The sequence below is a fragment of the Fusarium keratoplasticum genome, chromosome 1 (assembly GCF_025433545.1).
Source record: "Fusarium keratoplasticum isolate Fu6.1 chromosome 1, whole genome shotgun sequence".
Classification (NCBI taxonomy): domain Eukaryota; kingdom Fungi; phylum Ascomycota; class Sordariomycetes; order Hypocreales; family Nectriaceae; genus Fusarium; species Fusarium keratoplasticum.
The window spans coordinates 570,233-586,545 of NC_070529.1; the positions used below are offsets into that span (position 1 = coordinate 570,233).

Genomic DNA, 16,313 nt, shown 5'->3' on the forward strand with positions numbered 1-16,313 from the left:
TCTTGACGTCCAACAGCGGCAGACAGATACCGAGATATACGTCGACATTGTCAGAATCCTCGTCGCGACCGACAAGACAACACGTGCTCAGCTCGTCGCGCAGCTGTCCGCCATCCAATCCTCTTCTCCCCCATCCTCATCGCACCGAGCTTGTCCGACGTCCGCAACGGCACTCGCTCGCCGCCGTCGCTCTTTTTCGCCTTCCCTCCTCGATCTCCATGCACCCGCCCAATTGACAGAGGCGCGCCGTGATGGGCCCGAATGCTGGCAACGGCGTGGGAGGAGGCCTGGAGATGGGGCCCATGATGCAGGGCAACGGCTCCAACATCCCCCAGGCCACCGAGTACACCCTGCAGGGCGTCATGCGCTTCCTGCAGACTGAGTGGCATCGACATGAGCGCGACAGGAACTCCTGGGAGATTGAGAAGCAGGAGATGAAGGGCCGCATCGCCAATCTGGAGGGACAGGCGCGGAGGGCCGATGCCACCCAGCGTGTCCTTAGGAAGTACGTCACCATGCTGGAGCGCAAGGTCAAGGAGCAGGCTGCCCAGATCAAGGGGCAGCCCGCTGTTGACGCTGCCACCGCCGCAAAGAATGATCGTGCCGCCAAGATACAGGAGAAGCTCAGATGTGAGACTAGCCCCATGTTCATGCCAGCTGCCACGTGCTGACCAGATACCGATATAGCTTCCCTGGAGAGTATGCCCGTTCCTGGTGTGGACGGTGTCGACTACGAAAAGATCGACCGAAGTGACGAGGACGCTCAGCGACAGGATCTCAAGTCCTTCCTCGATCAGTGCCAGTCCGAATTTATGTATCTGATGATTACTCCCGCGAACCCGCAGCCACCACGAGAGTCTCCCCCGCTACCTATTATGGAGGATCTGAGAGAAGTCGAGGCATACGGAATGCCAGCTCCTCAGCCTATGGAGCGACAGTTTCAGTTGCCGACGAGAGCTGCCCAGAACCATGTCCAGGAGATGAACTCGAGAATACCTCAGCAGAACCATGCGCCCCCTATGCAGCCACCGCAGTCACACTTTTCTCAAAAGCAAGAGATGCCGCCACAGCCCATGATGCAGGCGCCTGCAGAACATCAATCCGGCAGATATCAGAACTCTAACGACTGGCCGACGCCTGTGTCTGTCAGTTCCAGACCTATTGAAGAACACGTACCCCAAGCGAACCATGCCGCAGAAGTTCTAGGCGGAATGGAAGACCCCGCAGAGCTCAGAGAGAAGCACTCGGTTCCACCCGAGTCTGATGGATGGGAGTTCCCTGAGGGCACATTCCCTGAACCTGGAAACTCTCAACCGAACCAGTCCCTACCGAACCGCCCAGATACCGATGCCTTTCCTACTGCAGAGAATCTCCCTAAATCCCCAGGCCGGCGGGACAGCTCTCACCGAAGGAAGGGGTCCATGTCGAGAAGACGGAGCGCAGATCACGAACTAGCCCTAGCAGCTCAGAAGGCTGAGAGCGGTAACTTCAAGCTAAGATTCGGTCTCCGGGGTCATCTCGATACTGTCCGAACAGTCATCTTCTCCGGAGGCGGTAGTCCAGGAGAGCCTGAGATCTGTACTGGCGGAGACGACGGCATGATCAAGCGCTTCCATATCCCCAGGTTAGATGGCCCGCACACAGCATCAGACCTTGATGTTACGGCCAACTTTACACACCGAGGCCACTCTGGAGCAGTTCTCTGTCTGACATCATGGTCCCCTTCACCAAACTTCTCGACTGGTGGTCGCGCACAAGGCGACGGCTGGATATTCTCCGGTGGCCAGGATGCGACTATCCGAGTTTGGGAGCGTGGAAGGGTTGACCCCAAGGCGACTCTCGAGGGACACACAGATGCCGTCTGGGCTCTGTGTGTTCTTCCTACAACCCTTGGCTCAGTCTTTGGAAACTCGAGTCCCTACGGCAGCACCGATAGAATCCTTGTCGTATCAGGCGGGGCAGATGGCAGTGTCCGTCTGTGGTCTGTAAGTGCGCCGCCGCAGTTGAGCTCGCCACAGCCGGGAACGAACCGAGCCATGACAGGCCGAGGAGGCCGAGTCCGTGGCAACTCGATGAGCTCCGGCAGCGGCTTCTCCAACTCACCCCAACCCACGATAGCTTCAAACTCGCCCTTCAACCATACCCTTGTACATAACATCTCTAGGTCGGACGGCTCCACAGCCAGCCCGACATGCATTACACCCCTGGGCAGCTCCGGCGAATCTTTCGTTGTTGCATACTCGGATGCTGCTATTCTTGTCTACGACACTAGGACTGGTGAACAGATCGGCCATATGGACAGCTTGGAGACATACGACCAGACAAACAAGACCAGTGTCAACGCGGTTGTCGCGACGACAATGGGACTGGACCAGGCCAGCCAGCACCACACCGGCAACATGGGCGAGGAAGACTCGAGTGCCGGAGCCACTGGTGGCGGCCGATCAAACGCAGGCTCAGGAGTGGAGGGAACCATTATTTCGGGTCACGAAGACCGCTTCATCCGGTTCTTTGACGCCAACAGCGGTACGTTGCTTACTCAACACGTTCAGGAGCTTAAGACTAACTCGCAACCAGGCCAATGTACATATAACATGATCGCCCACCCAGATGCCATCTCGAGCCTCTCGCTTAGCCCCGACGGACGCGAACTTGTCAGCGCTGGCCACGACGCCTCACTCCGGTTCTGGAGCCTCGAGAAGAGGACGTGCACACAAGAGGTGACGAGTCACCGAGTGATGCGCGGCGAGGGCATCTGCTCGTGCGTGTGGAGCCAAGACGGGAAGTGGGTGGTAAGCGCGGGCGGCGACGGTGTTGTCAAGGTATTCGCGCGGTAGCGGGCAGCATTTGTTTATGTTAGAGGAGGGAAAGGGATTTTCTTACTTATGGCGGGTTGGAGGGTGCATTGTTGCTGGGGCAGGCATATAACGTGTTGTAGTAGTTGGATGAAGCTGGGCTCAGCAACGACGAACCTGTGTTATAGTATTTGTGTGTGTGTGCCTTTTGTTTTCTGAGGGAGAGTCTTATTTTATACTACTCGTCGATACCCGGCACGTTGTGGTTATGTCTGTCTCGTGTTGGGTTGGGTTTGGAACTTGATGATGGATGATGGATGAGTTTTGTACTCTAGTAGCATTTGGACACTGGCGAATTTGCATAACTGCATCTTCGATCACAACTTGCGAAGCAAAAAGAGAACATTCGTGAAATGCAAAAAGAAGATCCTGCGTATCGCAGGTGGCCGGATAACTCTCCCGCCGGGAATTGAACCCGGGTCTCAAGCGTGACAAGCTTGCATACTGACCACTATACTACGGAAGATGACAGGCGTTGAGCGCCTGTTGTAGCGAGGGGGCTGGTTGGCAGACGACTCGAAAATTCGCTTCAAGACACTCAGCTTGGTTTATTGTGGTGTTGAAGATTTGACGAGGTGCCTTATGCAGGGGTTAGGTATGGTTCGGGAACGGCCGTGAAACATGCATAAAACGTGCTTTCAACGGTGCTGTAGGGATTTGCAGTGTAGCCGATGTGAAGTTTATCCTTGTGAGAGTTTGAAAGGTAATTAAGGGGAACAGAGTGGGTGGTTGTTCTGTACACGCTGCATGGATTGACGGCGGCCCCCTTGCAGAGGCATCAGGTCAGAGGAAGCACGACAGTAAACGGATGAGGCAGGCATGTTCATATAGGCGACTACAGGCATACGATAAGTATGATATCCGTTCTTAGTGGTAACACGAGATTCGAAACTACCTGACCAGTCCTATTACCAAACGGTATGTGCCAGACATGGATCCATCCATTGTGTGTACCTATACTATGGATGCTTGGACACCACTTGCAGACTCCCCCAGTTAGAGCAGACTCAACTCACCACTTATGTGTCCAACCTCAGAGCGTTGAGATTAGAAAAGAAGTATCCTAGTAAATGGAAAGAGCTCGTGTCTCTTTTTTCCCTTATTTTACTTGTCATGCTTCCTCAACTATCCTTCCTTGTGGGAGGGGAACCTGATGCCTTCCATTGCAGTGGTATTTCGTTTTGTTCTTGACCCTCGCACCTACCTCCTCCAGACAATGCTGACTGATTGACTTTCGGTTGCGCTCCAGGATCTCAACCCGCATTGGAGGCTCGGCTAACCCAAACTCCCCACAACACCAGAGCCTCTCGATCAACTCCACGACTCTGATGCGTGAGCTCGCTTCCTTCGTCAGCCCTACGCCAACAATCCAAGACGAATCCACGCCGGGGTATAAGGGACTCTGGCAAGTCGGCAGGCATCGAATCCGCTACAATGGTTGCTCAACAACCATCATCTTCCGTAGTATAGTGGTCAGTATGCAAGCTTGTCACGCTTGAGACCCGGGTTCAATTCCCGGCGGGAGAGATCGCCAGCGCCTCAAAGGTGTGATTCTTTTTTGCCAAACGAAAGGCTGAGATCTCTTTTGTCAAGTTGGGGGGTTGCGAGAGGTTATAAACAACTTATCGTCCGCCACGTGACATCGAACTCTCACTACAGTGGTTGTCCACAACCACCAATCTTCCGTAGTATAGTGGTCAGTATGCAAGCTTGTCATAAACAATACGCTTGAGACCCGGGTTCAATTCCCGGCGGGAGAGACGCCACACGAGTAGCAGCTCGTGGATCAACTTTTTGGTGTTGTTGACCTTGCGGTGATGTTGTGAAGCGTAGCGCCAGTGACAAGGTTGCGTCGGGAATCCTGGCTTATCGTCTCGCGGTGGGCGCATAGTTACCAGCAGCTCGGATCTTTTCGCCAGCCGAAAATCCCAAACCGGAGGGTGATGACGACGCTCTTTTTGCTGGCCAAGTCCAGGCTCGATGGGGCTACCGATGGGGGATGCCGTTTTGCCGTGTGTCAGCCATGGCATGCCGTGGACCGGTTGGTTGAACCTTGAGCGAGTGCCATGCTGAACTCTGTTGTTATGCATCGGGACAACCGTAATCCTGCAGGATGTGATCTCATCTTCGTACCTCTACCAACCTCGAGATGTCTTGGAACAGAGACAAAGACTTGGCCTCATTTCATGGCGCTGGGGTAGTTCCACAGTGATGACGATCAACTGTCAACAGAGGCCATTTAGCACACGACTGCTTCCTGCGAAGGGCCTAGCGCCGACGGGACTGCGCCACTGCTGGAGGGGTCTGATGCTTGGCATGGCCGGGGTCTACGTCTCCCTAGTCGCCGCGTCTGCTCTGCGGTAAGCATTGGCGCTGCACATAATGAAACGGCCAAGACGAAAAAGACGAAAGACAGGGCGCCAAAGCCTCGTCGCTGGGAATGTCCACGTACCACCCAGAAGAGTCGGGGCACGGATGCTGATTGCCGTGGGGGAGGGAGCTGACGCGTAGGGAGGACATTTGAGTGCTGACAGGCGAGATGCTCCAGATCAAGAGGGCGCCGGAAAGGGGAACGTATGGCGTTTTGGCGGCTCACAAGGGACAATCGATTGTCGAGTTTGTTGCTGGAGACTCCTTTTGGGGATTGATTGATTGTACAATGTCTGACGCCAATGCCTCCCGTGTTGCACTTGTCCTCGATACCGTCTCGCAAAAATCCGTCCATGCTAGGCAAGGAGGCGCGTGCCCTTGACCCCTGCCCTGCCATTGCCCGGCGCCCGCCCACCTCCCGAACCCTTTTTCCCCTGTCAAGGCGCTCCTCGAGTGTCCACTGCTTCCGTCATTCATCTTGACGTTGGGTGACGCCCGCTACCTTCTCTTCTTCCTACATCTCCGCATTTTAATCAACAGGCGACCCTCGCATACAAAGAGTCTGTGGGACTCGCGGCGCCTTTACCTCCTACTCTTCCGTCAAAGCATTGTTATACCCATTTCCTCTTCACTGCGATTTGCGACGCATCAACGTTGAATCACCCACCTCGACCTTGAACCTCGTCCCCTCCTTATCTACGGCAAATCCGCTCCCTCGATCTTCCTCAATCCGCCTCGAATATTACTCTCCAAATACTCCTCCGCCCTCGCGACTCTGTCGCGCAATAGCAGATATGCGATCCGTCAAAACATTACTCCTCTGGGGCCTCGCCTCGATCTCTACACCCGCCGCCCTTGCGCTCCCCCAAAAGCAGGACTCAGGTCTAGCCTCGCGCGAACAAGAGAAGACACCAAAGTATTTCAGGGAAGCCGGTGGAAATCTCGAGCTTGGCCATTACGACCGCCGCTATTTCCAAGACAAAGTCCCCTACGAAGAACATCGTTTCGTCCTCCGCGACCTCATTCGAAGCTACCTCTCTACAATGGATGGCTACGGCGCCGAGACTTGGATTGCCCATGGTACTCTCCTGGGCTGGTGGTGGAACGGCCAGATCATGCCTTGGGATTACGACCTCGACGTTCAGGTTGCAAACCACACCTTGCAGTGGATAGGTGATACACTCAATCGCACCGAACACGTCTACAATTACACAGATACCGCCACAGGGAACCTGATCTCCAAGAAGTACCTGCTCGACATCAACCCCCACCACGTCGATATTGACCGTGGCGACGGAAGGAATATCATTGACGGCCGCTGGATCGATATGCAGAACGGCATGTTCATCGACATCACCGGCCTGCGAGAACGTGAGCCTGAGCGCCCGGGTGTCTGGAGTTGTAAGAATAAGCATCGTTACAACAGCCAGGACCTATGGCCCATGCGAATCTCCGAATTTGAGGGTGTCAAGGCCCGTGTGCCTTTCAACTTTAACAAGATCCTCATTGACGAGTACGACACCAAGAGTTTGGTGACTGAGAATTGGTCAGGGTACGTTACTCCCCTTTATGCAATGTCAAAGACGCCTCAATGCAACCTTGTTTCGTCTTTGTACATTGCATGCATGTTGCATTTGCTAACGTCAATTCTTGCAGCCACCGTTGGAACCATGATACCAAGGTTTGGGTCCAGGAGACCGACGAGGAGGCCGAGCAGCGCAAGCTCGAAGCTCTCGAGCGTCACAACGCAGAACTTGCGGCTGAGGCGGCAGAGAGCCAGGCCGCAACGTAATTGTCTCATCCGACCTCTCTCATTCCTAAATACCCTGCCCGCCTCATGAACAAATCATTGGTTCTTGGGCCATCATCTTTTCCAAAACCTCATACCCCTTCTCACGCCCCCTTGGTTTAGACCCCCCTATTATATTGCTGCATACTTAGCGTTGGTGTAGGAAGATTGGCGTTGGAGGACATGAAGCATCATATCGCGCTTGCCACGGTGGCGAGCTATTGGTATTGGCGTTGGGGACTCTGGATCCTTGTGCTATTTGCATTATTGGATATCCTGGCCGAGTCTGCAAGATAGTCTCATCAAAAGGTGCAATGGCATTCTTCATAACGTGGACGGATATCAGGCTGTATGTTTTTGTACACTCAGCGGATCAATGTACCATAGTTGTCTAATATCTGGATGTAATGACGAATATCGCCATTGAATTTCTCGGCAGAATAAGACAGTGATCCCAGGGTATCGGTAAATAATTCAAGCAACCCATTATAACTCCTCAATCCAGCTCTTCCATCGTACTTTAGCCTGCTTCTCCCTCTCCTGCCACCCACCAAACTTGGCTCCAGCTCCGAGATCAACCAACGGCGCCATGCTCGGCCGGCCATGGGCGCATTGAAAGGGGAAGACGCAACGCGAGAGACGAAATATGAGCTGTTCGCACTCCTCAACGCTGAGGACGTCGTTGAACATGATTGCGCCTAGAAACAAAACGTCAGCAAGTAAACCTAGGGGAGGGTATGCATATGCTTACTTCTGCAAGCCCTGGAGTGCAGCATCTCCAGGATACCTCTTGGACAGCCGTGGAACCGTGAGACCCACGACTTGTCACGGTTTGAGTCCGGTGGCTGCGAAAGGGGGACACCTTCATCGACGCTGCGCCATATCTCGGTGCGGAGAAGATCTATCAGGAGACGGGGCTCAAGGCGACAACGCTCCATGATGCTTGGCGGAAGGGCTGTGACGATGACTTTCTTTGGCTGTGAGGGGGATCTCGGGGTGGGAGTTTGGTACACGATTCCCCAAGCAGCAAAGCGGTCTCGATTCTGGTCCAGAAGGGAATGCTCCTGGAGTGGTATTTCAAACACAAGGGGACGCTCAAGGGGTTCAGTAGCGGGCAAGACTTGTTTTGTCGATTCGTGTCGAACAAAATAATCTGCCATGAGGTCTTCAAGGCGACATCTCTCATCAACAGCGTGCTGATCTAGCATGACAAGAGCAGAGCTCTGCTTGCCAGGCGCGGCATTCTTCAGGGGAAGTTTGACAAGTATGAATTTGCGATCGACCTGCGAGATCACGGTGGCTTCTGTGAGCGCTTGGCGTGAGATTCGGCTGCTGAGGCTCATGGATCCGGCGTCAAATATGATATTTGCATGGCCGCTCCTCCCACAGCTATGTGATAGTCCAGGCGCAGGGGGGGGTTTTGTGTCATCAATTGATGGTATTGAGGGCTGGACGTTCTCAAACACGGGGTTCTCCCACGAGTCGATAACCTCTTGTAGCCACTTGCTTCGTTTTCGGGGCCGTGTAGCCGAAGTAGTCGTATCCCCATCTACACTAGACCGGGGCCCAGTTTCTGTAGTGGTATTTGTAGCTTTGGAGGTTGGAATCTCTTCAGGCTCGGGCGAGGGTTCGTCGAAAGGCTTGCGCAACAGTTTCCCACCTTCACCAATGAGCGGACGGGCAAGAGTCTGCTCTGGCAACTTCGATTGAATGTCATTCACCTTCGAGTCAGTACTACCCGCCGCGCCCGTTCCGATTTTGACACGATGCCATCCATGAAATGGGCTATCTGCTCTCGGCCCAAAAGCATCTCTAGACACAGGGGTGGCGGAGCCGGCTCTTGAACTACTCGAAGACGAGGCCGACTGCCTCTTAGACGATTTCCTCGATTTACTGAGTGTCCTTGATGTCGAAAATACTGAGTCATCAGGGGAAAGTCGGACTTTTCGAGGTCGAAAGTGGTGCTTTTTTAAGTAACCATAACAGGTCGCCTTTAAAAGATCCAGAATCGCTGATAACGTCTGGCCTTGACTCTCGAGCCGATCAGAGCCATCAACATCATCGAAATCCGGGACAGTGATTTTCAAGTAAAACATTGGCCATCGCTCGATAGCTTTTCGACTTCGCAGCTCTTTGCTTGAGAAACCTTCAAGCTTCGGCGAGTCCTCAGGTCTCTTGTTCTCGTCACCATCAATGACGCCAAAGCTGGAGTTGCTGAAGACCCTGTTAATCTCTTCATACAAAACGTCCGTGCCAAATTCGTTCATGATTGGGTGAATGCCCAGACTGATAAACTGAGACCGCCGTGTTGCAACAGGATTTGTACAGATGCAGCCCTTGACCGAGACTGGTCCGCATGATGCTGAGATAGGGACCCAACAGTCGACATCACTTGAGTCAGCCAGAGAAGCTTGCATAAGTAGCCTTGAGGTTTTGTACACGATGTCCGTCTTGTCTGATGGGCGAAACCGAAGTTCACGTTGCGCGGCTGTATTTTTGATCGACACATGGACACCCGATGGCCAAGCCAGCAACATGGCCAAGACTTCTCGAACAAGCTTTGACCATTCCTTGTCGAGAGCAGGTCTTTCGATCAAGGAAGCTCTTTGCTTGACTCTAACGGGCATAGACCCAAAGAGGTCTCGGACTGTGACACGGGTTCCATGGTCAAAGCTAGCAAGCCTCAACTCAGGGGGTGACGGAAGATGCCTGGCCAGGACCTTAGAGTTGTGAATGGTGATGGAGTTGTGCGAGATACGGCTCTGATGGTGGGAGGTGATGGATAGCAATGACAGTGTGGCCAGTGACGCCAGGAAATTGCCATGTTTCCCATGGATAGAAGACCGAGAAGGGAACTTGGATGTGTCTACGATGAATTAGCATTGGTTGTGTTGGGTAGATTAACGGTATCACTCACGGTGGAGCTTCCCTAGTCCCCCCGCATCTTTAAACTCATCAGGAGGAATCCCCGAACCGTCGTCTTCAACAGTGCAATTTCCCCGGCCGTAGTCGATCGAGATGTTGACCTTGAAGGCACCCGCATCCAGCGAGTTGGCGAGAAGACCACAGGCAACCCCGTTCAGGGAGGTGATGTTGACCGATGACTTGATCTTGTCGACGACATCCTGAGGAAGCTGTCGGATGGTCATACTCTACCGAGTATCTATCATTCTGCTCTCGATGATGGGCGGTTTTGTTGGCGATGACGTCGGGCGAGAGATGGATGTTGGAGGTTGAAGCTGGGGTGCCTAGTTCAGGTCTTGGCCTGACTTGGGGCCACCTAATTAAGGCACCCGACAGTGGGTGACGTCCCCAAATTCAGGGTCCCACGTGGTGAAAGTGGCGCCAAGAGCGATGCATCTTAGCGCTGTGGATTGGAGGAGGCCGTCACAGGCAATTAATGGGGAGAAGCCACCAGACGTTCGTTTGATGTCCCCTGAAAGAGACGACGAGAGGTCTAACAGAGCAATCTCCACGTTATTTGGTTGTTTCAGTTCACGCTTCAAAAATAGAAAAACTGACCCCAGGGTGGCTTGTGAGCCCCTTTGCCTCCCTCACCAGTTTAGTCACGTGATCTCTCCTCCCTCCATCCCGCCATCATGCTTCGCCGCATCCAGCCGTCCCTCCCACGTCCATGTCCATGCTACTCCAACTGCGCCTGCGTTGCTAGACGAACGTCCTCTGCCAACCTCCTTTCTTAGGTCCTTTCCCCTCTTTCATCCGTCCTTCATCACAGATTGTGTCACGAGTACATTTTCCTCTTACATTTCGACATTCTCTTCTCTTTTCTACTGTCATTGTCTCCCCACCTCCGTCCGCTGCCCAACACCGCTGCCCAGCCTTCGAATTCAATATTTCGGATTCGCCCAAGCACTTCTTGAACTCCATGGCGACGACCGACGCGATATCTCAGGAGCATGGTGAGTGTCTCGCCTAGAAAATCCGTGGGCGCCGGCCCATCTCCTTGATCCATGTCACCACTAGGCGACGTTCCATCAGCAAGTTGAGGCTAACCTCCCCCAGACCGTCAAGGTCAGCGTAGGAGACCCTTCACGACATGGGTGAAGAAGCTCACAAACTTCAAATCATCCGACGGCGAGCGCCACAAGCGGCACAAGAAGCGCACGCACAAGAAGAACAACCCGTACCCGGAATCTGGCCATGTTGGCAATGACGTCCCTGACGGAACGAGCGCCTGCACCTTCACCACCACCCACACCGGCACAAGTAACACCAGCGTAAACGCCTCGGCCCGAGTTTCGACGGAGAATCAGGCTCCGCCAACGGTAGGGAGGAGGAGCTTAGCGGGCACCGTGTTGACGGACCATGAGGCGTCGCGATCCATCACGGCGCCCAGCCACGGCGCAAGCTCCTTGGCTGGGACGAGCCGTACCGTTGGCGGAGGGGTTGAATCCAGGAGGGGGGGAGACAGCACCTTTTCAAGTCCTGCGCCATCAGTGCGATCTTTGACGACGACCTTGACCACGATTCAATCGATGGCACCCAACGGCGCTGGGCAAGGCCATAACAATGGCAATGCCCAGAACCAGAGCACCACCCAGTCTATCCAGTTCAGCCAGCCCTTCCCCACGACTGCAACGCCAGCATCCGCGATCCCAGCCCATCTGGCCCCGACCGGCAACCCAACAACCTATACCTCGGCTACTGCTAATAACCTTTTGACCGACAACGCATCCATCCTCACACTAGCATCATCAAGCAAGCGACGTCGTCGACGATCTCTGGATACGGATGCCTCTGTACGGGCTCTTGCCCCTTCATCCCTCTGGGGTGGTAGTCGTGAAAGCTTGCCTCTCAGTGTTTTGAGCGCCAACATTGATGCCACAGGCATGCCACCGACACCTGGGCTTCACGGCGGGCCACGCATGGGTACTGAACGTACCAGCATTTACTCGGCTACAGGTGTTGGGCCAGCGATTTCTAGTGACCGGAACAGTTTCTACGCCAAGCAAGGAGACGGTGCCAGTGTGAGGAGCGGTTTGCTAGGACATGGACGAGCCGACAGTGTGAGTGGGAGCATCGGCGGCTTGAGCAGCCCTCTGATCACTCCACGAGAGGTGCTTGGCGAGAAGAATGAGAAGGAGGAGAAGGATAATACCCCCACGACTCCGGCTACTAAGGAGGAGTAATTATTTTGCCTGTGTTTATAAATGATTGATGCTTTGTTTATCTTGGGACGGCTTGGGTTCGGTTGGGGATCTGGGCGAGACGGAGCGTTTTTGTGTTTTTGGTTGCGGATAGAGTCCTGGTTCAGCACTTACTTATAGGCAGTCTGGGGCATTGTGTCCTATAATACACCATCTATGATACCCTGAGAATGTTTCGTATCATATAATCCCCCTACTAGTCTGATATCTTGGTGCTAGAGTTGAACTGTGCCCAAGGAGGATGCTTGCAAGGCGTGTATGAGAGCAGTATGTGACATCCATTGACAAGGCTACCAATACTGTAGACCTCTTGATTCCGCATAGCCGTAATGGCTGAAGAACTAATTAAATCAGACTCCTCTCTCGACATTCTCTTTTTCTATTCCTATAAGAATACGATAGCTAGGTAGGCAACAAGAATTTGATGGGTGAGTTCATGAGGATAGCTGCCTGTGGAGCCTTGCAGCCACTGTGGCGCTAGGCAAGCTCCAAGCTCCCCAGGTCCCAGGTCCCACCATCGTCATCGCGCGGCCGCGGAGCATCCATTCTCCCCAACCCAAGACGATCCCCAGATGCATCAAGATGGCCATCTCGGTAAGGACGCCCTCGTCGCGCGCTCACTAGCTCTCCAGAATTGGAGTGCTGTCACTGATAATCTGCTAACGCCGCATCACAGTGGAAGTCGTTTGACTTCTTCGATGTCACCCAAATCAACCTCGCCGACGATGAAACCCGACAGCTCTTCGAAGGCAACGAGATCGCGAGCGTGTGCGCAGGCTCCGACAGCCTGTTTATCGGATCTTTTGATGGATATGTGAGCATCATCGGCAAGGCATGGAAGATCATAAAGCGCTTCCAGGCCTACGAGGCGGGGAGCATCACGCATATGCGCCAGGTTGAGGGAACAAGTCTGTTGTTGACGGTTGCGGTGAGTCTGGATGCGCTGGGCCAAGGAGATGGCCTTGAGCTTTGGTGGATATACGCTGATGGAAGTACAGGAGGACATGAGCAGCGAGCCTGTGTTGAAGGTGTGGGCGCTTGACAAGCTGGTCAAGAAGACCAATATGCCCACATGCTTGAGTACCGTGTCTATTAACAACAACCGCCGGCAATTTCCCGTGAGGTCTCCCATGTAGTCTCTTACGATCACCAAAAGACTAACACATACAGATTTCCGCATTCGCGGCTACCGACGACCTCACCCAGATCGCCGTAGGATTCACGAATGGCTCCGTCACGGTCATCAGAGGCGAACTCATCCACGATCTCGGAACGAAACAACGCATAGTCTTCGAGTCCGAGGAGCCGGTCACCGGTGTACAGCTTACGACCGACATGAAACTCAAACTCACAAACCTTTTCGTCTCGACGACTTCCAGGATACTGAAGCTGGGCCTGTCTAAGAAGGGCCAGGGACTCCCCCCTAAAACCGTCGAGGATACCGGATGCGCAGTTGGCTGTATGACGCAAGATCCGAATACAGACGGCGTCGTGGTTGCACGGGACGATGCCATATACACCTACACATTGGAAGGCCGTGGACCACCCAGGGCGTACGAGTCGCCAAAGAGCAAGATCGACATCTATCACGAGTATGTGGCACTCGCTTGTCCGCCAGCAAGCCACAGCGGCAAAGACTCCGAGGCTATGAGACGGCGCTTTGGAAGCAGCACGGCTAATTCCCTCTTCAATGCATCGTCTTTTGTGATGTTGGATATGGACCTTCGAGTGATTGGCCACACCGAGACGTTGATGTCGCCCGTGGGGTTCTTTGTCGACATCTGGGGAGACTTTTTCACCATTGCGCAAGATGGCAAGGTAGGGTATTCCAATGGCTATGGTGAAGCTCAATTCTGACCGTCTTAGATCTACCGATACCACGAAAAGAGCCTACAGCAAAGGCTGGAGATGCTGTATCAGAGGAACATGTTCCCATTGGCTATCGAGCTGGCACAAAAGTCCGGGTTGGATGCTGAGCAACAAAGTCTCATCTACCGCCGATTTGGCGATCATCTTTACCAAAAAGCCGACTATGATGGTGCCATGGTTCAGTACATTCGAGCAATCGACACAACTGAGCCATCGCAAGTCATTCGCAAGGTGAGTAGGCTTGCTTTGATGCATTGCATAAGCTAACTTGGGCAGTTCCTCGACACGCAACGCATTCACAATCTCATCCAGTACTTGGAGCAACTCCATGAGCACAGAAAGGCCACGGCTGACCACACCACCCTCCTCCTCAACTGCTATGCCAAGCTCAAGGATATCAACAAGCTGGAAAAGTTCATCAAGTCTCCGGGTGACCTCAAGTTTGATCTTGATACCGCAATCGCCATGTGCCGGCAAGGCGGTTATTATGAACAGGCGGCATATCTTGCCAAGCAGCATGGCGAGACCGATCTTGTGGTTGATATCCTGATTGAGGACTCCAAGAACTACTCAGAAGCGCTTGACTTTATCTGGCGCCAGGACCCAGATATAGTACGTTTATCAGGATATCAAGAGAAGCGCTTGCTAACATTACCAGGCCTACCCTTGTCTTCAAAAGTATGCACGAGTCCTCATCGAGAACTGCCCTCAAGATGCCACGAAACTCTTTGTGGATTACTACACAGGCAACTACCGGCCCAGGCGTACAGTGGTGGTGCAAAATGCGACCGATACGCCTACTAGCGGAGGCTTTGCAGCTGGTGCTGCCAGTGCGGTCCAGAACCTGTCCAGCCTTCTTCCCCTACCATACATGAACACTTCAACGATCGCATCTCCAGGGACACCCGGAAACACAAAGGCTGTCGTGAGCGACAGCCACCTCCTTGTGGATGACGACGCCCCTGCACCAAAGTATACCCCTCCTCCTCCACGAACCGCTTTCTCATCTTTCATCGACCATCCCGATGAGTTTATTGTCTTTCTCAAGGCATGCTTGGAGGAAGAAGACCTCGAATCCAGTGACCGAACCGACCTATATACTACCCTTTTCGAAATGTATTTGTACAAGGCGGGAGAGAAGAAGGGCCAGCATCACAAGGAAGAGTGGGAGGCAAAGGCAAAGAAGCTTATTGAGGGTGAACACGTCCCCATGGAGAGCTCAAACGTTTTGCTTCTGTCGCATCTTGCGGATTTCAGGGATGGAACAGTGCTTGTGAAGGAGCAGGCGGGTCTTCTCTTTGACATCTTCAGGTCTTACACATCGGCCAAGGATACTCGAGGAGCGATCAAGGCCTTGAGGAAGTACGGTCCTGAAGAGCCGCAGCTTTACCCAGCTGCGTTGGCATATCTCACTTCCGACCCGCGGGTGTTGGAGGAGGCCGGGCCGGATGAGCTATCTCATATCTTGACGAAGATTGACAAGGACGGACTGATGGCGCCTCTACAGGTGATCCAGACGCTTGTGGGACAATCTTCAGGCGGTGGTGTAGCTACCATGGGTATGATCAAGCCCTACCTTCATGAGACAATTACGAGGGAGCGCAAGGAGATTGCTTCGAACCGACACCGGATCAACACACTTCGAGGGGACACGGAGAAGCGTCGCGAGGAGCTGGCCGACCTCGGATCCAAACCAGCCGTATTCCAGGCGACATGGTGCTCAGACTGCAGCCAGAGACTGGACCTCCCCGCTGTCCACTTCCTATGCAAGCACAGCTTCCACCAGCGATGCGTACGAAACAGCGGCAAGGACGGCGAAGCCGAGTGTCCCAAGTGCGCAGGAGAGAACGACATGATCCGCAAGATGCGCGAGGGCCAGAGGGAGAGGGCAAACAAGCATGAGCTGTTCAAGGGCGATCTGGAGAACAGCGATGACAGGTTCAGCACGGTGGCGGAGTGGTTCTCGAGAGGTGTGATGGATGGGCAGAGTGCTGAATGATTGTATTCGTAGGTAGTGAGATTGCTGGTGTCTAGAGGAGTTTTTTTGGGTTCTCTTGTCTCACGACTTGAATTCTCTTTTATATGGAACTTGAAGAGATGAGATATAGGTGTTGGGATGTTTTAATACGAATAAGCGGTTATAGTGGTTGCAGCTTCATGGTTGATGGCGGTTCCTGTATGCCCCACGTCTGGCTTTATCCTTGAACCTCACTCTCTCCTTGATTATTAACTCACCTCGATACAACATCATGAGCACAACTA

General features: G+C 53.6%; 5 protein-coding genes across 5 annotated transcripts; 4 read left to right on the forward strand and 1 right to left on the reverse strand.

Moving 5' to 3' along the window:
• Positions 1 to 251: 251 nt before the first annotated feature.
• Positions 252 to 2,837, forward strand: NCS57_00018600 (uncharacterized protein; the record flags this gene model as incomplete). The annotated part of the gene is made up of 3 exons (XM_053050275.1): positions 252 to 630; positions 688 to 2,526; positions 2,578 to 2,837. The coding sequence occupies 3 exons, from the start codon at positions 252 to 254 to the stop codon at positions 2,835 to 2,837; spliced, it is 2,478 nt and encodes an 825-aa protein (XP_052918790.1).
• A 3,182-nt stretch (positions 2,838 to 6,019) lies between these two features.
• Positions 6,020 to 7,017, forward strand: NCS57_00018700 (uncharacterized protein; the record flags this gene model as incomplete). The annotated part of the gene is made up of 2 exons (XM_053050276.1): positions 6,020 to 6,777; positions 6,882 to 7,017. The coding sequence occupies 2 exons, from the start codon at positions 6,020 to 6,022 to the stop codon at positions 7,015 to 7,017; spliced, it is 894 nt and encodes a 297-aa protein (XP_052918791.1).
• A 483-nt stretch (positions 7,018 to 7,500) lies between these two features.
• Positions 7,501 to 10,163, reverse strand: NCS57_00018800 (MutL-C domain-containing protein; the record flags this gene model as incomplete). Its single annotated transcript, XM_053050277.1, has 3 exons — positions 7,501 to 7,712; positions 7,766 to 9,880; positions 9,932 to 10,163. 3 exons carry the CDS (start codon positions 10,161 to 10,163, stop codon positions 7,501 to 7,503), a joined length of 2,559 nt encoding a protein of 852 aa, XP_052918792.1.
• A 737-nt stretch (positions 10,164 to 10,900) lies between these two features.
• Positions 10,901 to 12,164, forward strand: NCS57_00018900 (uncharacterized protein; the record flags this gene model as incomplete). The annotated part of the gene is made up of 2 exons (XM_053050278.1): positions 10,901 to 10,934; positions 11,038 to 12,164. 2 exons carry the CDS (start codon positions 10,901 to 10,903, stop codon positions 12,162 to 12,164), a joined length of 1,161 nt encoding a protein of 386 aa, XP_052918793.1.
• A 576-nt stretch (positions 12,165 to 12,740) lies between these two features.
• Positions 12,741 to 16,050, forward strand: NCS57_00019000 (E3 ubiquitin-protein ligase PEP5; the record flags this gene model as incomplete). The annotated part of the gene is made up of 7 exons (XM_053050279.1): positions 12,741 to 12,776; positions 12,859 to 13,110; positions 13,181 to 13,300; positions 13,353 to 14,000; positions 14,049 to 14,282; positions 14,328 to 14,663; positions 14,710 to 16,050. The coding sequence occupies exons 1-7, from the start codon at positions 12,765 to 12,767 to the stop codon at positions 16,048 to 16,050; spliced, it is 2,943 nt and encodes a 980-aa protein (XP_052918794.1). The 5' UTR covers positions 12,741 to 12,764.
• Positions 16,051 to 16,313: the final 263 nt, after the last annotated feature.